This window comes from Colletotrichum gloeosporioides (genome assembly GCF_011800055.1).
Source record: "Colletotrichum gloeosporioides strain Lc1 chromosome Unknown consensus_65, whole genome shotgun sequence".
Taxonomy (NCBI): Eukaryota; Fungi; Ascomycota; class Sordariomycetes; order Glomerellales; family Glomerellaceae; genus Colletotrichum; species Colletotrichum gloeosporioides.
Window position 1 is genome coordinate 147,004 of NW_025544710.1, and position 21,388 is coordinate 168,391.

The 21,388-nt window shown below is 52.8% G+C and overlaps 4 protein-coding genes across 4 annotated transcripts; 2 read left to right on the forward strand and 2 right to left on the reverse strand.

Moving 5' to 3' along the window:
* Positions 1–7,735: 7,735 nt before the first annotated feature.
* GCG54_00012308 (putative glucan endo-1 3-beta-glucosidase btgC) lies at positions 7,736–9,898 on the forward strand (the record flags this gene model as incomplete). The annotated part of the gene is made up of 1 exon (XM_045412186.1): positions 7,736–9,898. The coding sequence occupies one exon, from the start codon at positions 7,736–7,738 to the stop codon at positions 9,896–9,898; it is 2,163 nt and encodes a 720-aa protein (XP_045261221.1).
* A 304-nt stretch (positions 9,899–10,202) lies between these two features.
* On the reverse strand, positions 10,203–11,264 carry GCG54_00012309 (uncharacterized protein; the record flags this gene model as incomplete). The annotated part of the gene is made up of 2 exons (XM_045412187.1): positions 10,203–10,817; positions 10,866–11,264. The coding sequence occupies 2 exons, from the start codon at positions 11,262–11,264 to the stop codon at positions 10,203–10,205; spliced, it is 1,014 nt and encodes a 337-aa protein (XP_045261222.1).
* Positions 11,265–11,965: 701 nt separating this feature from the next.
* Positions 11,966–13,891, reverse strand: GCG54_00012310 (uncharacterized protein; the record flags this gene model as incomplete). Its single annotated transcript, XM_045412188.1, has 1 exon — positions 11,966–13,891. The coding sequence occupies one exon, from the start codon at positions 13,889–13,891 to the stop codon at positions 11,966–11,968; it is 1,926 nt and encodes a 641-aa protein (XP_045261223.1).
* A 1,429-nt stretch (positions 13,892–15,320) lies between these two features.
* GCG54_00012311 (Nonribosomal peptide synthetase 12) lies at positions 15,321–19,925 on the forward strand (the record flags this gene model as incomplete). The annotated part of the gene is made up of 6 exons (XM_045412189.1): positions 15,321–15,756; positions 15,846–16,513; positions 16,568–17,346; positions 17,434–17,974; positions 18,046–18,336; positions 18,429–19,925. 6 exons carry the CDS (start codon positions 15,321–15,323, stop codon positions 19,923–19,925), a joined length of 4,212 nt encoding a protein of 1,403 aa, XP_045261224.1.
* Between the last annotated feature and the right edge of the window lie 1,463 nt (positions 19,926–21,388).

Below are 21,388 nucleotides of genomic sequence, written 5' to 3' on the forward strand. Positions count from 1 at the left end.
GCGAGAGGCAAGCGTTGAGCGATCAATTTCCCTTTGACGAAGATCCACGTCAATGACGCAATGAGGCTCGACAGATTCTGGATTCCTCCAGTTACATCGTACAATAGCCGGTCTAACTGTTTTGGGATCCCTAGACACAAACAGACCTTTCGTCGGGTCTTTGGCATGGGCGGCAGCAATTGTGAGAACGCTTTGGGCGTAGATGAGCCTCATTTTATGTGACTCTGCTTGCCAATCTTCAACTGAATCTTGGACAATGCAAAGCGAGTCGATCCAAAGCTTGTCATAGCCCAGCCACCTACAGACTTGAATTGCCTCCCGGAATGTCTTGTGAAGTCGAGAAACTGGGTATCCACTGCGAAGTTCCACCTCCGTTGATGCCAACAAACGAAGAGCGTGAACCTTACCCCAGCAGTAACTTAACGCTACGTACGAGGTGCTGTCCGGTAGAGACGCTCCGTCAACCAATTTGATTTCGTCTCTTGCCCCCGAAGGAGACGCAGCGAAAGATATTAGTCGGGTAGGTCTCCACCTTTGCGAGCCCGATGCGCGGCGGAGTTCACACTGCTCATGATTTCCCAAGCAGTGAGAATGCCACTGACGGACAAGGTTTCGACTGACGTCAGAGTCGTTGGTTTCTTGGATAGTTCCCCCCATGTCGTTGTAAATCCTATCCCAGGCCATGAGAAACTCTCTCCCATCTACAATGATTAGCATAATGTCTACAATTCGCTTTGCGTAGCCACCTTACATTCGTTGCATCGCATGATCCAGAGATCAACATAACGTGAAGAAAGCTCGTAGTCCCGTTCCAGATCATCGAATTCGAAGACCACCGGCATGTCCTTAGACACCATGCCGTTTTTGAAATTTCGGCTTATCAACATACATACAGAACATCCCTTCGTCGTCGCGTTCTGTCGTACTGCAAATAGTGACATGCTGTGTGTATCTGATAGCCGATCGTATTGTGCAACTTTCTGAAGAAACCGTAAACCGAAAGTTGAAAAGGTTCGAAATGCATACGAATGCCGACGACGGAAGAAATTTCGGCAGTTCTCGCACACAACGCTGTACGATATGGTCCCGTGGTGCTCATATGGTGGTGGCAGATTTGGCGCGGGAGAGCTAGCAAGGTGACCAAGGTCTGGTTGCACTCCTGGTTGCTGGTGTTGGCCGTCGAAATGTCCTTGGGTCTCGTGGGGATGCCTGTCCTGCTGAGGTCTGATCAGGTGAATCAGTCTTAGTTGCCTCGAGTCCTGCTGGCGCATTCGCTCTTGTCGTGCTCTGTCTCGTTCTTCTCTTCTCTGCTGATTCTCGCGCTGTTTCATCATGTGCTGTACTCGGAATTCAACGAGCAGCCAGAATGCGAAGACCAAAGCAGCCGCAGTGGGAACGGAGCTCAAATGAATCGTGTCAGCCATCTTATCATAGCTTGACCAGACGGTGGCTCTATTTTTGGCAAGCTGTTATTATTCAGTGTGGTCGATACGTCAATGCTTTTGAAGCAAGCTCGACGGGCTTGGGGCTTCTTCCCCGTAGTATTTGAAGTTTTGGCCATTCCAGTTGATCTCAAATCCTACCAGGCAGCCTTTACATTTCATTGGCTGAGTCAGAAATGGATTTAGCACACCCAACTTGAAGTTGATAAAGGAGGCATTGGCAATTGCTGATGGAGTGTGGGGTAAGATCGTATGGACTGGGCCAGTGAGCTGCATTGCGGCTGTATGGTCATGGGCTAGGTTCTTATTGGTTCGGCTGATACTTTGTATTTGGAGGCTGCCGACTCTATTCGTTTTCTTTCATTGCTATGATATCATGCATTGAGCATGCGCAGTCATGGCTGATCATAAGGCGTACTCGTCCCAACATCCAGTATCCAGCCTAGACAAACTTGTGCGCCATCAATCGCCGCATACTGCACTTACTCTGGAGTCCTCCTACATGACCGCCTTCCAGACCATTGAGAGGCTGCCAAGAACCAATGAATAGACTTGCTAATGCTCTCTATTGGTCCTATGTTCCCCAAGCGGACGCTTGCGTGGTCTTAATAAACCCATTTACCCAACTCGTGTTTTGTGACGTCATAAACGTGACTTCATGCCGAGAGTTGGTGGCCGGCTTGAAGGAGGGAGTTTCATCCGTGGCGGCTGTTTTCCATGAGGAAGCTGTCATGGATGCCGAGAAATTATGTCCTAGAACTATCTGAAGCCTTTCAACGAGAATAGAGGATGCGGCAGATGTCCGATACCTGGGATTGTCGCGCTTCCATAGGATTTTGAATGCATATCAAGATGTTGGCAGGAATCACGGCATTCGGGCAAACGGCTCTAGCACTAGCACATGGCTGAAGTCAGCCTGGAAAGCAGCCTGCGTACGGGGCTTGCTCCGGCAACCGAGCTCTTTCTCCTTCCTCCGAGATAAATACTGACGTTGACCCTTCCATAGGTACTCAACTCGGGCCATGGCACTTACGAGTTTATCAGAAAGCAGAAGCCCATGGCATTTTAGTAAGCAGGTTGAACCAGAAACCGTTACCCCGTTCCGCAACTCTCACTTACACGAACTCCGGCCTTAAACACTTTTCTCCATTGATTATCAGCCCTTCCTTTTCGTATCCCATGTGGAGGAATATCAATTTTCCACTCATTATCATTATTAATATCTCCTTTCTCGCCGTCGTCCTCCGTCGTCGTCTTCACTACCATCGTCTTCGCTATCCTCGGTCTCTTCTATCGTCTCCGTCGTCGTCTACGTCCACCATTCGCCCGAAGAGTAAAACCTTTACAATTCCGTCGTTCTTAGCTTGATAAATACCACATCCCCCGCAACATACCCCTCCTCCGCTTGTGACAGATGGAAACTCCCGGCTGAAATCAGTCGTTGAATCCGGCAACTGCACTATCGCACACCAATTCTGGACTTCGGTCCTACAATTCAAACACAAACCATGTATTAAAGTCTTGCCGAACCAATTTATGGTCCTATTACAGGCCTTAAAAACGCGATCCGAAGCGGAAAATGGACGATATGCTTCCCGCTTACCTATGACGTTGAAGCTCTGATCAATATCTTATACCAGAATCTGAATCAATGCCAACCTCGCTCATCTTCGTATCTGATACGTATGATTTCCGTGTTTGAGAGCTTTATTCCACGGTTTGGTCCACGGGGATGTGTTCTCAGTGTGCAGGACCTTTGAACCTCCACAAGGGAGTTCCAGATCATGGCGACAACTCACTTCAATTTGCGGTATATGCCGGCGCCACGCAAAGCTGCTGCAATTCATCATTGCGCCAAGCTTGAGAGGAAAGTTGCATGCTTTTCGAGAGTCTAGATTCATGACATGGACTCCTGTAGCCCATGACTTGTGGACTAGGGTTATTAACGAAGCGCTCAGGTTGCATGGCCTAGGTCACAACAGTAATTACAAGGAGAAACATAAGGTTCACGACTTATATGAGGTAACTGTTGAGGTTGTAAAGAAGCTATAGCGTTTTCGCATCCATGCTGAATGCAGTTTCAAATCTCTTTGTTGTCACTCAAACAATGTCAATGTAAGCATTTACGGTTATCTTGTGGCCGTTGAGTCCACAAAGATAGTGGCAGAGCCTCTTTTGAAGCTTGTTTGCCTCCCTTGTCTGCCGTACCTTAAAAATGGGTAGCGCATTTTCCGCTTCCGCATTCCCGTGTTGGTGGCCGTGGGGAGGTGGGTGGGCTCGGATCTATTTAGGCTCCCTGTGTTTTTTTTTCCGGAGCCGGTGCCCTGGCGCGCTGAGCTGGGCTGTGCTGCTATTTCTGGGCGCTGAGCTGGCGTCCTCCGACAACCATCACTGCGATTTTTGGGGACGCCGAAGTCTGACTCGCCGATACGAGCTGTGGGAAGACGGCGGCGAATGCCACGGACATACGCGGAGAGGGGATGAGTGCATGCTTACGCTTGCTGGCAGAACGATTCTGTTGCGTAACTGTCGTGATTGAGATCAGGCTGCTGCATGCGTTCTGAACTTCTGATGGCTGGGCCTGTGATGATGGCAACAATTGCCAGCTGGGTAGCCGATGTGTGGCGCCGCAGCTGAGAAATGGTGGCGCTAAATGGGAGATGTGGCTTGTAGCTATTTGTTTTTCGCGCAGGAATTTGGGGTGCAATTGTCCCAAATTGCTGCGTCGCATTGAAGCCACATCGTCTGAAAAAAATAAGCCCAATGATTCGTGAGGGTGGTAATCGGACCAAAAGTCGAGACGTCGAGACGGGACGGCGGCCTCGAAGGGGAAGAGGAGAGGGAATATCCTGTTTGGAGCAATTTGGTGATGTCATGCGTCGACATGGATCAGCGTCGCAAATCGCAAGGGGACGGGGTTGCTAGCGGAGGAGAGGGTTGCTTCAGTGTGCTTCATGTTTGGTGGTTTTGGTTAGGGGTGTTCGCCAGACGTTGGCGGTTGCAGAGGCCCTGAGGAAGGGGAGATCCCGGGCTTCTGGTTTCTTATTCGCGGGTGCGGTTGCAAAACGGGGTTTGATGTTTATGGGAATTTGATGATGATATGGATTGAGGGATTTCCATTGTGCATGTTGGGATGGCGGTTGATCATTGACCGTTGCGGTGCGGATAGGTCGACGGGTGGAATGCCGACGGTGGTGTTTGTTTGTGACGTCCATCGCATTATTTGGTGCTCCAGTGCTGAGGTGCTGTTCGCACGGGCAGACGTCCCAAGCCCTGCCTGGCCAACGCCAGCACCAACGAGCCGAGCAGCCGGGCCACGATTCCCGCGTCTGTTCGCCATGACTGGGCAGCGACAGCCTGACCGTGACGCTTGGAGGGGCAGATGGGCGCCGCAGAGTCGAGGTCCGCGGGGGGCGAGCGATGGGCGGCGGCGGTGGTGGGATGTGATGGCAGGCGTGGTTGGTGGTGGATTCGATGGTGTTGATCTTCAGGGGATGGGTTGAACGGGCCGTTACCAGGTGCTTAGGCTGGTTCACAGTGTTCCTGGCTGGCTTAGGTAAGACAGCGACAGCAAATAGGAAGAGGGCATCGTCGACAGGTTTCGAGAGAACTGGGGCGCAGTTACGGGTTGAAGAGCAAGGGAAGCGCCGACGGTCGCTTGGCCAACCACGGCCGCTCCAAACGATCCACATCACCCACAGGGCCTCAACCCACTAAAGAAAGAATCCCGGCTTGCGCTCACACTCGTCTGGTGCTCGCCTCCTCCTCAGTGCTGAGACTCGGGGGCATATTGACCTGGGTGAGGTGCTAATAGGGGGAGGAGCTGCGACATGGCGGCTGCTCTTCGGGGAGTCTGGTGGAAACTGGGAACAGAACAGTGGACGGGCAGAGCTGAATGTCTGCACAGCCGCTGCGCAAAAGGCACATGACTCCAATAAACTCAGCAAGTATTCAGCTCATGGGGGCGCTGAACCTGAAGTTGGCATCATCGCCTTCGTTATCGCACTTTTTGTCGCTGCTTGGGAACGGGGACCTCAGTGACGTCTTTTGCGATACGATGCCTGCCCTGGCCTGCCCTGTCTTGTCTGTCGCTTCTGCTGTTGGTTGTCGCTGCCTTGCTTTTTCTCTCCGGTCCCTTTCTTGCTGTATGTGTGCTCACTGCTCCGTGCCTCCTCAACCGGACCCATTGCTTTGCCTCTCGTCTACTCTACCGGGCGGGGCCCTGCTCTTTTTAAGGCAAGCTGCGAGTCTCCGGTCCACAGAGGCGGCGGCACTCGGCAGCCACTTGGACCAGCCCAGGGCAAAAGGCAGCGGCAGGGCAGGGAAGCACCAGGCAGGGCAGCCGGGGAGGGACGAGGAGACAGGGCCAGGTACCTGCTCCCCCAGATTCTGCAGTGGGGGTACCTGTCCTGGGGATCCAATGGATGTTGTCATCGTTGTCTGGTCGTCACTGCGGTATCCGTTTTGGTGCATTTTCGCAGAGGTTGGAGGGGGAAAGCGAGAAGGTTGGCGGCGTCCTGCCTTCCTACTTTTCTGTGTTTTCTGTGGAAGGAGGCACCTCAGCAACAAAACCCCCGCTCGTGATTGGCCGTGTTTCCTCAAAATCCGAATGGCAGGAGACTCTGGCGGGAGGAAGGCAGGAGGTACCTTACTTACCTTCCTGGTTCTTGGCCGTCCCTTCCTCCGTCCCTTCTCCTTGCAGAATTTATCTATGCAGCACACCGGGAAGGGATCAGAATAATCAGGAAACAACGGCCTCCCTTCCTGCTTCTGCTCCTTCAATCTGTCACCGTCTCACAGTCACACAGACACGCGGTGTGCGCATTTGGCATCTGCAATCGACAATCCCAATCTGCATCCATCCATCTTTCCCTCCGCTGCCGCTGCCTCTGCCTCTGCCGTCTGCCATCTGCCGCCGCTCGACATCTCCAACACTCAGTGACACTGCAGCAGCTCCTCCTCCTGTCTCTCCATGCCACTCTGTTAGCCTGCGACCATCCGACGCAGCACAGCAGTAGCAGATCTTTCCCCACGGCCAAGGATCCGTCTGGCAAACCAGACCCCAAGACTCCAAGACCCAAGCCACTCTCGAACGTGCATCTCACTGCGACCAAGACCAAGGTACGTCCACCACCCATCCCACCACACCACACCAACACACCACCACCATACCCGATACCTCTTCCAATTTCCCGTGCCGATTCCCTCTCGTTCTTCCACCAGAACCGTTTCTGTTTGCAATTTCCCTCTCTTCTTGTTTCCTGCTCTCCATCTGCCTGCTCCAGACCCGCCAGCAACAGGCGGACGCTCCCTCATCCGCCGCGCCCACGTTTCCCAATCTTGCGCAGCCGAAACTGACCTCGTTGGGGTCTAGACAAGAGCAGGAACAGGAACAGCAACAACCGCAGGAATACGAGCGAGCGCAACGCCAACCCGGGAGCCGCACAGAAGACGCAAAAATACGAACTGCTGACCCGGCGCCGCCTCGGGCGAAACACCGAAATACGTAGTCCGGTCCATTAGTCTCACCCATACCGAGTACCTGCGCCTTAACTCAGTCCGTGGCTGCCACTCGTCTTCCACACCCACAGCGCAGCCCAGCACAGCACTTGTTCCAACCTCGACAAGCTCCTCTCCCACCTGCGCCTCTTCGAATCGATTGCCATACGTCTGGCTCATTGCAATAGGGGCTCCAAGACAAGACATTCACTGCCCCAAATTGGCTCTTCTGGTGTGGCCTGCAATCCATCTGTCGCCCTTCGTCGACCGCCCGGCTTGCTCATTGCTTACCCTCACCTACACGAACACGCAAACAACTGCTGTCGGGTACGACCTTTCGCTGTCAAACTCTCCGAGCATTGCACTTGGCGGACGCGACTAGCTTGCCTCGTCCGCCTCCCTTTTGCCTCAAGTCACCGGGCGACCTGCGGTGCACGGAGGTTAGTGATCTTGTTTTTGCTCCTGCCGCTTCCTTTCCTCTGGCATCCCTCTCCATCTGGTCTTGTCTCGGTCGCATGCACGGCTGCGTGCACTGGAATGATCAGACGAATTGTCAACATACGCCGCCCGCAGCCAGAACCGCGCTCACAATTAAATCAGTCCTCAATCCAAGACCTCTGAAATTGCATCCGCATTCCGTCTCGTCGCACGCTGCCGTTTTCTCCCCTTCAACCCATCTTTTGAACGTCGAACTCGCTCCGCTTCCGTCCACCAACTCCATCCGGAGACGACTCTTGGCTTCCAACCCACGAGGGTTGCGGGACGTTTGCCATCTTTCCTTTACTCACTGAAACATGCCTCGATACGACTACGACGACGGCAGCGCCGAGCGCGAGCCTCTCGATAATGCCTACCGGCCTCACCCGCGCTCTCCCTACCCCCCGGAACAGTATCACGACCAGCAGCAACAGTACTATAACGGCCCGCCCCCGAACTACCAGTCGCAACAGGACTTGAGGGCACAACAGTACCCAGGCGGCCATCCAGACTCCAACGTTGGTCGAATGAGAGAGGGGCGCAGGAACGATCGCCAAGGTGTTCCCCCGGCCGCCGTAGGAGCTGTCGGAGGTGCAGCTGCTGGCTCCCACATGGCTTCACCACAGGTTCCAAACCACCGCGACTGGGCACCCGCCCAACAGAGTAATCTTAACCCAAATGTCACTCCTGGCGCCGACAACTTCAGCGAGAACGCAGCAGGGGGTATGTCGGGTATTGCTCACAGCGTCGCCGAGCGTAATGCGAGGGAAAGCGGCGCGGATGCTATACGAAATGTCGGGCAAGCACAGCCTCCACGAGGCCAGTACCCCAACGCTCCTCCGTCAGCTTATAACCAACCACGCGGCGACGCCTATGAAATGAGCAACGCTCCTCGCCCGTACGCCCACAGCGACCGCACATCTCACTCTAGCCTGACTGCCCTTGGCGCTTCCGCAGCATCACCCTCAAGATTATCGCCGTCATCAACACCCTACGGCTACGACTACTACAACGACCATCCTTACTACCAGAGGAACGCAGACCACCTCGGCGTTGTTGACCCCAACTCAATAGCAGACGACGGTGACGACGGCTTGGAATACGGCCGTAGTCGCAGCGGACGCAACTCAATGCTCAGCCTTTCGAACAACAGCGAGCGCACAGGCAACAGCCGAGCGGGAGCGGCAGCAGCGGCAGGGGCCGGTGCAGGTGCTGCAACCGCTCTCATGTCTGGTGCCGGCAGGACAGGAAATGCCAACGGGTACTATGACCCTGTCAAGGGCTCTCCGATGGGCAGTAACAATAACCTTGGCGGCGAGAAGCCGCAATCCGAGTGGGTCAAGTCAAACAACAGTCACAGGAAGAGGTGGAAGTGGTGCATCATCATCGTGGTCATTCTTGTTATTGCCGGTGCCATCGCCGGTGGTACGGCTGGTTGGCTACTGTCCAGGAACAATCGGGACAGCGGCAGCAGCAGTAACGGGCAGTCGGCATCCGACGATACCAACTCCAACGGCGACCTGAGCATCAGCAGCAAAGAGATCCAGGCTCTTATGAACAACAAGAACTTGCACAAGGTCTTCCCCGGCATGGACTACACGCCGATTAACACCCAGTACCCGGATTGCCTCCACAATCCCCCTTCGCAGAACAATGTCACACGCGACGTCGCAGTCCTCAGTCAGTTGACCAACACGATTCGCCTGTACGGAACCGATTGCAACCAGACCCAGATGCTCATCCACTCGATCAAGCAGTTGAAGATGGAGGACACGATCAAGATCTGGATGGGTGTGTGGCAGGATAAGAATGAGACGACCAACGCCCGTCAACTTTCGCAAATGTGGGACATTCTCGACGAGTATGGCGACAAGTACTTCGAGGGCGTCATCGTTGCCAACGAGATTCTCTTCAGACAGGAGATGACGGAATCAGCCTTGGGAACCCTGCTTAGCGAAGTGCGAACCAACCTGACCGCCAAGAGCTTGAGCCTGCCGGTTGCCACATCTGACCTTGGCGACGATTGGACATCATCGTTGGCATCCAAGAGCGACTACATTATGGCCAACATTCATCCCTTCTTCGCCGGAGTAAATGCGAAGGACGCCGCCATGTGGACATACGCCTTCTGGGAGAACCAGGCTAGCAGCTTCTTCAAGTCGGACACGAAGAAGAACGTCATCGCAGAGGTCGGCTGGCCTAGCAAGGGCGGCACGAACTGCGGCAATGGCCAGGCTACAGGCTGCCCTAACGCGTCAGTCGCCGGCGTCGATGAGATGAACGAGTTGCTTGACAAGTGGGTGTGTCCTGCTTTGACTAACGGCACCAACTACTTCTGGTTTTCCGCCTTTGACGAGCCATGGAAGATCAAGTTCAACGAGAAGAACAAGGAGTGGGAAGACCAGTGGGGTCTGATGGACGTCGACCGCAACCTCAAGCCGGGCGTCATCATCCCCGACTGCGGCGGCAAGACCGTTTAGATGAAAAGCCAGTCACGAAGTTTTGATTTATGGGTTGGACGAGACAAGCGGGCCTGCCTCTCGTTCGCTGCTTGGCAATACGCAGCGATGTACATGACGGAGTAATCATGGAGTTAGGGTTAAAGCATGCCTGGCTTGAACGCCAGGGCAGCATGTATGATGTGTGATACCGTAAATAGTCACCTTCCGGTAATGGTTCGGATGGCTTCCAGTGTGTCGTTAGTATTTGACCGACCAAATAGATTAGTTTCATCATTAAGATTTTGTCTTGTGCCATTGTACATCCCAACGTGCCGTAATCATCTCACTGCAGCTCATACACGTACAACACACTCTCCCCCTCCTCCGGCGCAAAGTACAACCTCACCCGCCCGTTGACAAGAGCTACGTCCATCGGGTTCTTCGTCACCAAAACCCCCTGCGCCTCCGTCCTCTCCATGAAGGGCACCTCCCACAGAGGCACCATGGTCTCCGTGTCCACGATGGCCAGCCCGCCGACCTCGACGCCGCCCGCCATCGTCGCGATGCCCGAGCAGAGCATCACCTCATGTTTCCCGTGGTCGCCTAGGTACCTACAGTCCTGGTAGTCGATCCAGTGCGAGGGGTTGATCGTTTCCGTGGCGGGGGAGACGCTCGCGCTCGGGGTGAGGGGGTGTTGTTGTTGCTGCTGCGATGGGGAGACTGAGGAGGACGGGGAGAGGGTCCAGCGTGTTGCTTTGCGCCCTCCCCAGTTTAGGGTCGTGAGGGTGCCGATGCCGTTGTGCACGATGCCGCCCTGGTGGTCGCCCACCGCGAACATCCTTTCCATCTCCAGCTTGGCGGGGTCGATTCGGACTACGGTGCCGGTGGAGTTGGGGCGGTATTGGGAGAGCGTGGCCCAGATGTGTTTCCCGTCGTAGTCTATCCCGCCGTTGTGGTACTGTACGCGTCAGTGCCCTTCAGCGTGATATGGCGGGGGATGCGGTACCTCGATGTCGCCCTCTTTGGTCACAACCCAATCGCCCAACCTCTTCCCCCGCCCGTCGAATACCACGAAATGCGCGAAGCCCGCGCCGGGGGTGCGGTCTGTGCCGTCGCGCCACTCGCCGTTGGGGTATTTTGAGGTCGGGGTGGTGTATTCGCCCGCGGAGACCCAGAAGCGTTCTTCGTCATCGGTGGCCGTGAGGGATGCGAGGCGGACGATGCCTTCCGGCTCCCACAGGTCGCCTTCCAAAGGGATTTTCTTGATGAGCTTGAGGCGGGAGATGTTGGAGCGCGAGAGGGTTTTGAAAGCCTTGATGATTCGGACGCTGTCCATGGCGTCCCGGTCGGGAAGTGGGGAGGGAGCGAGGGGGATCGCTGGGTCCAGACGGGTGATGTTGGTCATGGTAAGGATTTTGGATGTGGACGTTGATGGTAAGAGGAGGGTGAGTGCTAAAATGGATGCCAGGTTCATGACAGATGGATGAGTTGGTGGGGTCTGACTATTTGCAGAGTGTGAAAGCTATCGGCAGTCTGTCGAAGAGTTCAGATTCGTCGCTGGGATTGGGATGTGAGAAGGGGATATTACGTGTCGTTGAATGGTCGCGGGTGGTTGAGTGTGAGTGTTCCGGACGGCCCGGAGAGGTGGTGTTCGGACGACGTTTGGACCGCGTTCCCCGCGCCGTAGCGCGGCCCGGTTCGTCTGTGAGCTCCACCAATGACAGGTGCCGAGAACCACGTGCGCTAGACGAGAGAATGCAATGAACCAAGTCGATATTTCCTTTGTTGTGTAAAATTATTGTACAGAGTAATCAATGAGTTTCTGTCAACTTAGGCATTGGTCGTTGAAATCCCAATATTTTTACCGCAAAGCAATCGATCAAATGGTGGTGGCATCTCATGAATTTAGAGCAACCTCCTATTTGCAACGCTGGTGAGATGCCCTTCATATACCACCGACTGCTCTAGACTACAGTACACGGGGTATTCGCTTGAGCTTTGCTTGTGAGTGTCAGTGATGTCAATCAGACTGCTATATGAGCGACCGGCTGCTCCAGGCAACAAGAGAACCAGCTTTCCAGCGCATTACTTGCGATTAGGTCCGTTCTATATCAGCTGGATACGGTTGAAAGTCCCCCTATCAAGGGTTTTGAGCCCATATTCATACCAACTCACTGGCCCAATCACTTCGTACTGATCGCTAGCATTTCTACTGCGAATTATGAACGGTTCCCTCGCCGACGTGACACATATGACGTCCCCAGATTGGCATGGTACGTCATCACTACATCTACCAATATAGCCCTCTTTGGTGGAAAAGAAACGAGATTGCTCGAGTGCTGCTTGCAAGTCCCTTACTCGCTCATTGCTGAGCCACTCTGCGCCATCAAACTCAGCCTCGCGGACCTTGACAAGAGTTTTGAAGTCGACATTCGACAACACGGCTGGCCAAAAGCATTCAAAATCCACAAAACGACGAGACAGCAATGGTCTAACGATCATGTCTTCGATTTCTTTGATGCGTTCGATGACTGCCATCTTTTTGTCCTCGAATGTAGCCATGTATGTGTACGCCTTGACAGGAGTAACAATCTCACAGAAGTCGATTATTTTCGCAGTGACGATGAGCACCTTACCATCGTCTGAAAGCTCCGGTGGTTGATCCGAAAATGGGATGAATCGGGATTTAGAAGATATGAAGTAGAAGTCTGGCACCCAGGTAGGGGCTTCGGGCACCCGACGCCCATAGGACGCTTCTTTTATGAACATGGAGTCGCCGGTGTGTTTAATAATGAGTTTGGTGATATCGGTGAAAACCTGTCCAGGGGGGCGACTGTAATCGACAAGAGGCAACCGCAATTCAGGAAACCGAGTGTTTAAAGTCTGCAGTAGACCGTAGAGCCCGTAGATGCGATCTTGCAGAATGGAAGACGTTTTCAGCTTGGTAAGGCCCAAGAGCATCACAAGCATTGAACCGGCAGTTTCATCCATCAGGTCCCGTGACAAGTGCGATTGCTGCGCCCATGATCTCATTTTCACTAAGTTATCCCATGCAAGCCCGTGATCAGAGTGCTTCATTTCTCTCGCGAGTCCATCGATCCAGTCAAGTGTCGCAGTGCAGACGAATCCATCCAAGGCGTGGGCAAAGATGGGGGATCTGTTTGTGAGCACAGCCTCCTGTACAGTCCAGATTCGAGAAAACCAAGGATGTCGTTGAAAACTTGTGAATAAATGATCAAATTCCACTATTGCATCTTCGGCGGTGGTGACTTCACTTTTGCCCAAGTCAGGCCAGGATGGCCTTGTGTTTGCTTGATGGTGAAAGAATCCCGTATGTAAATCGGTTTGATCAGACCACCACGGGATGTAAGAAGACAGCCAGATAATGACCCGCTCCGCTGCAGCATAGATGTGTCCTATACGTGGAATCTGTCGGTTCTTCTCCTTCTCGTCGTGCTGATTGATACAAATGGCATCAACCCAGATGAGGAAAGGTGGCGAGAGGATATTGTCGGCGGGCATGTCCCGGAATGCGATTAATGCGTCATACAGATTGACTGTGACCGGAAATAACGACCCGTTGACTTTTATCAATTGCATATCTTTTGAGTCACCCCACACGTAGGACAGTGCATGGTATCGTGGGTCTTCGCTGAGGTAGACGGTGCGAAGGTGGCACTTTACCCTGCCCCCGCCAGGCTTGATGCGCAAAAGACGGATCTGAGTCCCCGAAAGAGAGTTGTAAGAAATCTTGGCAACGGTCTTCACAGCACCCTGTCGTGGACTGCGACGTCTGTGCCGATAGGCGATGTTCCGCGCCGCGGCTGCATGCCTCCTGCGTATATTGTCGACGGTGCGAAGCTGGCACTTTACCCTCTCCCTGCCAGGCTTGATGCGCAAACGACGGATCTGAGTCCCCGAAAGAGAGTTGTAAGAAATCTTGGCAGCGGTCTTCACAGCACCCTGTCGTGGACTGCGACGTCTGTGCCGATAGGCGATGTTCCGCGCCGCGGCTGCATGCTTCCTGCGCATATCGTCGATGAAAGAGAAATCGTGGAGGCGAAGGAATGAAATGATGACTTGTCAGAACGAGCGCAGCGGGGTTGCTCAGAAGGGGGGTTTCCCACTTATATATGTGCGAAGTCAGCCAAGATCAGGCTGCGCTGCACACCCGGGCTGACTTCATTGGCTTGACTGCGCCGTACGAAGCCAAGTTTGCATAGCCACATGTGACTCGCTGCGGTCGTAGGCCAGTATGCACCCGCAAGCACGAAACATCTCAACTGATTAGGGTTTAGATAGGATAGAAATCGTTAGACCGAACACATTTTGACTACGTTTGATACTTCGTGAGCAAGCAGCTGCAAATGTGAATGACAATGTGTACGAGTATTACGCACACTTTCTTTCTTTCCTTTTTTGAAAAAAGAAAAAAAAAACATCTTGAGCCTCGAGAACAACAGCCTGAAAAGTGTAATACAACCCAGAATTGAGGTTTCAAAAGATATAAAATAGTGACAGAGATAGAGCCTACCACGTACAACCAGTCCAGTGCTTTTGGTGGGAGCTCTTCATTGATGCCGGTAGTCCCCGCATGACCCATTTTATCAGGAAGGCATTTCAGTGCATTCATGTTTGTGGGTGTAGTCATTGGAAATGTAGACTGAATTATCTCGGGTTGTAACTATCGCGGGTTCCGTGGATTCCGGTGTCACTGAAGCTGCACAGCCAGATCTGCTTCAATCAGTATGTCAATCCCAAGTCCCGCCCCTGCATCCAGGCCTTTCCGTTCGCGTCGAAGCCAGCCCTTTGTACGTAGTCTGTGCAATACCTTTGCCAGTGTCCAGCTGATCCACGATAGCTTGAAGCCCTTCGCTGTAACCCTCGGCAGTCTGAGCCAGACCAGTCCCACTGCTAATTTGCTGAACTGGGGCCACTCTCGAGGATCCTTGTCTGCCAGATCGCTTGGCAAAGCTTGATTGCATCTCCTGTCGTTCGTACCCCATCTTGAAGACGTTCTAAGATCCCACTATCTGGCCTTGTCCATTTTCGATCGCGCAGATGGAGCTCCAAACCAGTGGCCCGAGTCAGACCTGACTAGCGGTGGACATTGACCCCAGACGGCACGAGTCTTCAGCGTGGGGAAGATGCCGAATCGAACAATGTTGCTCCAAGGGACCGTAGGGACGTGATAGCCCTGACTCGGAAGCACATCTCGAAAATTCGTTCTTCCCTTTTGAGCATTGGGTCCACGAAAGTCCATGCGCGAGAGCGCCCTATTGGAGGACTGAGAGGCCGAAATCACGGAGCAATCCAGATGGGGCATCTGGGGAGAGTCAGATCTTCTGCCATTAATACAGAGAAGAGTCGTCTTATTTAGATTGGGCTTGGACTAGGCTTCGTTTTTGAGTTTGTTGGTACTGCATTCACCCTCGCAACTTGACCTTCTGCCAAGGACATCATGGCATCGGACTTTGCGAAGACGTCCCTTCCTGGCGACGTTGTCAATGACGTTCTCAACTTGTGCGCCAGGCAAAACGTCAGCGAAGAAACATTCTTCATCACCGCATGGTCTTACACTATCGCCATCTACAATGCCGCTTCTCTTGTCACAACAAATGTAATCATAGATGGCAAGCAGAACAAGTTTGTAACAGATTTTGGCTCAGGAATGACAATCTTGGAAGCTTGCTCAGCTTTGCATTGCACAAAGATATGCTCGGACACAGATTCCGAACACTCCCCCCACAGTTCCACGCGAGGAGGCGAACTTCACGACGACCCAAGCACGATTCTGTTTGCTCAAAATGGGACTTTCGACCTCGATTCAGAAATTGGCAAACAAGGAGTTTTGCCCAGTATCGTCATTGATGTTCAACACCGCATCGCTCTACACTGTATGTTATACTGCTCACAGTTCCCTGTCGACGCGCACTGAGGGATTCCCAATCAAACATTATGTTGGACAGCAATTAAAGATCCCTAGACATTCCTCATTTTGTATCTGCTCTGTCAGCTGATGCTTTCCTGGAGACTTTCACTACCATCATCGGACAGTTCGCAACTCTTCCTCACGACAAATTACTCGGCGAAGTCAACGTACTCGGCCCCTTGAACCGCGAAAGACTTGAAAGCTGGAGCCCTTGCTACATCCCAGCTGTCGAGCGTTGTGTTCATGACTATGTTGACGAGCATGCAAGCAACACTCCTTGGAAGGAGGCTGTGGTTGCTAGTGAGGGCCCCATCTTCACATATTCCCAGCTCTCGACACTCTCCAGCAGGTTGGCGAGATACCTCATAAACAATGGTATCAACAAAGGGGATATTATTCCGATTCTGTTTGAGAAGTCTTCCTTTGCAGTTTTGGCCATCGTCGCTATTCTCAAAGCGGGAGGTGCCTATGTTGGGTTCAGTGCCGAGACACCCATCAACTTTCTAAGAGAATGTTCATCCATTGCGAACGCTCCGCTCATTATCACGAGTAATCATCACGAGGACCTCGTTCGGAAGGTTAGCTCCCGGGCGCTAGTACTGGGCCAAGCATTCGTTGAGGGCCTGGAGAACTCAACAGATGATGAGCGCTTCTCATCTCCCGCTCGTCCATCAGACCTAGCCTATCTGGTATTTACATCAGGATCTACTGGTACCCCCAAGGTATGATACATCATCACTCCGTGCGAGAGTTTCTGCTAATGCCTCAGCCAAAAGGCCGTCATGACGGAACACAGAGCCTACGTCACGGACGCCCTTGCACAACAAAAGGCTGCTCTACTCAATCCTTCATCCCGAGTGCTTCACTTCGCCTCATACAATTTTGACGCCACCAACTTCGACGTGCTCACCACTCTCATTGCCGGCGGCACAATCTGCGTTCCTACCGAGTTCGATCGCATCAACCGCCTCGCCGGAGCCATCAACTATCTTGGCGCCAACTTCCTCGGCGTTACAGCCACCCTCGCACATATCCTCGACCCAGAAGATGTGCCAGGTCTGAAAACTGTCATTCTATGCGGCGAAGCCAACAGTCCCGAAACCGTCGAGAAGTGGACTCGGTCTGGAGCCGATGTCATTAACGGCTACGGACCTTCGGAGGCGTCATGCGCATTCTCGTACAATATCTATACTCGTCAATCCCCGCGAGCTAATAACATTGGACGTGCGCTCGATGGAGCTTGTTGGGGATGGGTTGTGAACCCAGAGAATCACAATCAGCTACTGCCTATTGGGGCCAAGGGAGAGCTACTGATTCAAGGACCAACGTTGAGCAGGGGCTATCTGAATGAGCCAGAGAAAACCGCAAAGAAGTTCATTGAAAGCCCTGAGTGGCTACCAGGGAAAGTCACCATCAGCATGCAAAGGCTTTACAAGACAGGAGACCTTGTGCGACAGCTCCCAGATCAGTCTTTCGAGGTGTTTGGGCGTATCGACACGCAAGTCAAGCTGAATGGTCAGCGCATCGAGCTTGGCGAGATTGAGCACAAAGTTAGGTGAGTAGTAGTCGTCAGAAATGCTGCTTCCACATCTTCGATCTTAAGGGGACAAGAGTGTTGTCAAAGGATTAACCGGCGTCTTAGTCTACTTCTTGGGGGCGACTGTACAGTCGCGGTGGAGGCAGTACATTTGACCGGCGGAGAAGAGACTGCCTCAAAAGTTCTGATCGCATTCTACGCAATGAACGTAGGAGGCAACGGAAAGGATGCTACGCCGCTGGACATTGTCAACGATAGTGAGTCTGAGCTCATTGACGTCCAAAGCATCAAGAAGAAGCTGGCAAACGACCTCAAAGCCATTGCCATTCCCCAAGCATTTATCCCACTTCTAAAGATGCCTGTCACTAGTCAAGGCAAACTAGACCGTAAGTGTCTGCAGAAAATTGGCAGTCAACTCGATAAGCCTAGGTTGGCTGCTTTCTCTGGGGTCACTTTTCGTGTAGAGGATGAACCTCCGATGGACGACTTTGAGACGATACTCTGCGAGCTGTTTGCACAATCACTCGGCTTGAGTAAACATGAAATATGTCGGCAGTCAGATTTCTCTTCCATGGGCGGTGATTCTCTCAAAGCCATCAAACTGGTATCTTTGGCCAGGAAGCTTGGTTTCAGTCTCTCGGTACCGGTCAGTGACAATCTTCTTCCCCCGCATGTTTTAGTCAGAATGAAAACTAATATGTCATACTTTATTCATAGGACATCCTCCAAACACCAAGACTGTTCCAACTCGCCGATTTCCTGCGAAGGTCCACTCAGAATCATGAGTCGAGGTGCTCGTATCAGCCATTCAGCAACATTGCAAGCCGGACCACACTCGACGAAATTCAAAAGATCGCTATGAACGCGTCTGTCTCGCCTGAAATTGAAGACATTGTCCAGGCCACAGATCTCCAAGCGAGCTGCGTCGCTTTCTCTACCTTCAGTGAAGAGCGCCGCGGAATCAACTGGCTCATATGCGACTTTGACGAGCCCCACAACGAGATAGCAGTTCATCGCATGTGTGAGATATTGACAGAAAGACGTGAGTAAATCTATGAAGAAATCAATTACTTCAACTTTATGGACTTCAGCTGACAGAGTCAGACTCCACCCTACGAACCTTTTTTGTGCCACACAGGCGAACCCTGTACCAAGCTGTATCCAAGTCCTTTCGTCCCCCGACGAGAGCTCACCTGAACCTTGACAACATTGAGCATGCCACCAACACACTCATCGAGAACGATTTCAAGGACAGACAAGTTGAGATGACTTGCCCTCAGACGGCCTTTGAGCTCCTCTCTATCCATGACTCCACCAAGATCCAGCGTCTCCTCATCCGCATTTCTGCAGCTCAATATGATGGTCACTCCGTGTCAATTTTGAGCCGCGAAATGAGGTCTCTACTCAACGGATGCCAGCTCCCTGAGCTTAAAGGAAGCTATCAAGCATACCTTCATTACGCTCGGACTATTGAGTTAGACGAAGGCATTGAATACTGGAGATCACTTCTTCATGGCGCGGAGATGACTCAGCTTGTCAGTCACAAGGGTTCCAGCCATGACGTCCCGTCGGGTCTGAACTTTGTGGATGGTGTGCTCCTCAGCATGATCGACAGTCGCTTGCTTGAGTCTTGTTGCATTGGCGCCAGAAGCAGCAACACCTTCGGCGGCAACACCAAAGGTGCAATTGTCAAAACGGCCTGGGCGCTCACTCTTGCTGAACTGACTGGCAAAGACGATGTTGTCTTCGGCTCAACAGGCTGGGGCCGCAATCACTCCGTGGAGTTCGCAGAGGATGTGATGGGTTCGTGCACTTCACACATCCCCACGCGCCTACGAATCACTACGTCAGCCACCGGCAATAGTCCCAGAGTCACATACGGAGATCTGGTCGAGCAACTACAGACGCAGCACATAGCTTCCATGCGATACGAGAACATTGGGGCGAATACGATAGTGGAGAAGTGCACAGCCTGGAAGCGGTGGACGCGGTTTTCGTCACTGCTGGTTTTCCAGGGGTTAGACATCGGAACTCCGCAAACTTGCAGTGAAGATGGTGAAGTTGCTTCGACGATGAGGTTCATAGAGATCATGGACCCGGGCGATCGAGCGGACGTGATCGTTCACGTAGAGCCTTTCGGAGATCAGACACGAGTCATGATGGCTTTCGCAAAAGCGTGTCTGCCCGAAGACGTGGCTGGCGTGATGATGTCGACATTTAAACAGTACTTGAAGCTGGTTACTCAGTTTCCCGATCAGCCTGTTCCTCTGGATAAAGGCGACTTGTCCCCGTTGTTGCCAATTATCTGTGAGAGCGCCGCGATCAGGCGCACTCTGGATGTTGTAATCAGCTCGTGGGCTGAAGATGCTGTCAAAGAGGTTTGGATGAAGGTTCTTGATGTGGATGATGGCGAGTTCGGCATGATGAGGGAGGGTAGCAGGTCGTTCCTTGAGGTCTGGGGCAATTCAGTGTCAGCGGCGGCTCTTGCTCATGAGTACAGGTCAAGGGGCTTCGCAGTTTCCACGGAGGACATGTTGCGGCATCAGATGGCATTTGAGCAAATGCAGATGGTTTCAATGATGATTGACGGAAAGTAGCAGTAATCAATGAAGGGCGGTATCGCGCGCAAGAGGCTATTCTTAGCACAATAGATATGATTGGCTGCTCTACAGTTCTTGGATTGCGTTTGAAGTTGACCAGTTGCTAATTTTCACGGAAGTCAGTTTGAATGCCCAGGCAAAAAAGTTCTCAACGCTGAACTTTATTGCGGCTGTGTAAAGGGCTGACTGACGTATCAACCAAGGATCCACCCGGTACGGGTCGCGGACGCCGAAGTGCGGCCCCACTTAAGGCCGATCGCGGTAATTGGAACAGAGAAAAGAGCGATTCTTGCCTCGCCCCAAAAAGCCCCGTATGAACGGGATGCAGGGTCTTTGCAACCCAGATAAGGTTCTCTTGAGAACGCTCAACTCCGTGCCGGGGTGAACCACTCAATATGTTGCAAAGTGCCGATTTTATGGTACCGACGTACCGTTCCTTTTTTTCAGCTCACGGCAAATCTTCGCCTACTCCCGTGTTCTCTGGGCTCGTATTGGACTTCACTAGCCCATGCAGGGAAAAGAGCACAAGAAATTTTTGGCACTAATGCTGGGCGCAGCCGAAAAGAAAAGACGCCAAGCGACTGGTTCAAAAGTCAGAGTAAGAAAAGTTACCCCCTTCAACGGATCATCTTCGTCCGGGTGCCAAGCAGTGTTATGTTGTGTGGCGTAGGCACATGGTCTCTGCTTACCCTCTTGTTTTCTTCTGATCAACTGCATGAGGGATGGCAGGCTGAGAAAGAGCAGTTTAATTGACTTCGAGGCCTATTTAATTGAACGGAATGAGAGGGACGTGAGGGATGGGATGCCCTGCGGTTGATATTACTGTGGTGTTATCCAGAAACATGCATGTCTCGTTCGGCTGCAGCACATTGGCTGCCGATCTGGGTGTCGTTGAGACAAGGATGATCAGAGACAAGCATTATTAGAGCAAAACCAAGTTCAAGGATTGTAACGTGCGTACAGGCATAGGTGCCGACTGACAGCCTTAGCAGAACCAGGAACACGGTGTCATCCGTCCATCGAATGAACCCATCCGTGCCATCCCTAACCTAGCGTCCCCTCTACCACCAGCCAGCACGAAAGGCCGAAGAACCCACGCGCATGGGGGTGATTGAGGCTAGCCTGCCCTATCCGTCATGTCCCAGAATAATGTCTCCGGTGCCCAGGGAGGGAGAACTTCCCGTGCAAGGCAATCCCGCCCTGCCAGCCGCTCCATGTTGTGCCTGATGAGCTTCCGTGTTCTGGCCCCAAATTGGCTTGCGGAGCTGACGGATGTCTTGAGTGCCCACACTGATCTTCCAATCGAGGGATGACCCGCCCTGTACGGGCGTGAGAAGCCTCTCATCCCTCCCTTTGCGGCTAGTCTTGCCAATTCGCCGCTTGCGAATTGTTCTCTGCCGGCGCTGCCTCGAGTCGTGTATTGTCTTGCGTGATACAATATGTACTGAGTCTGCCCCTCG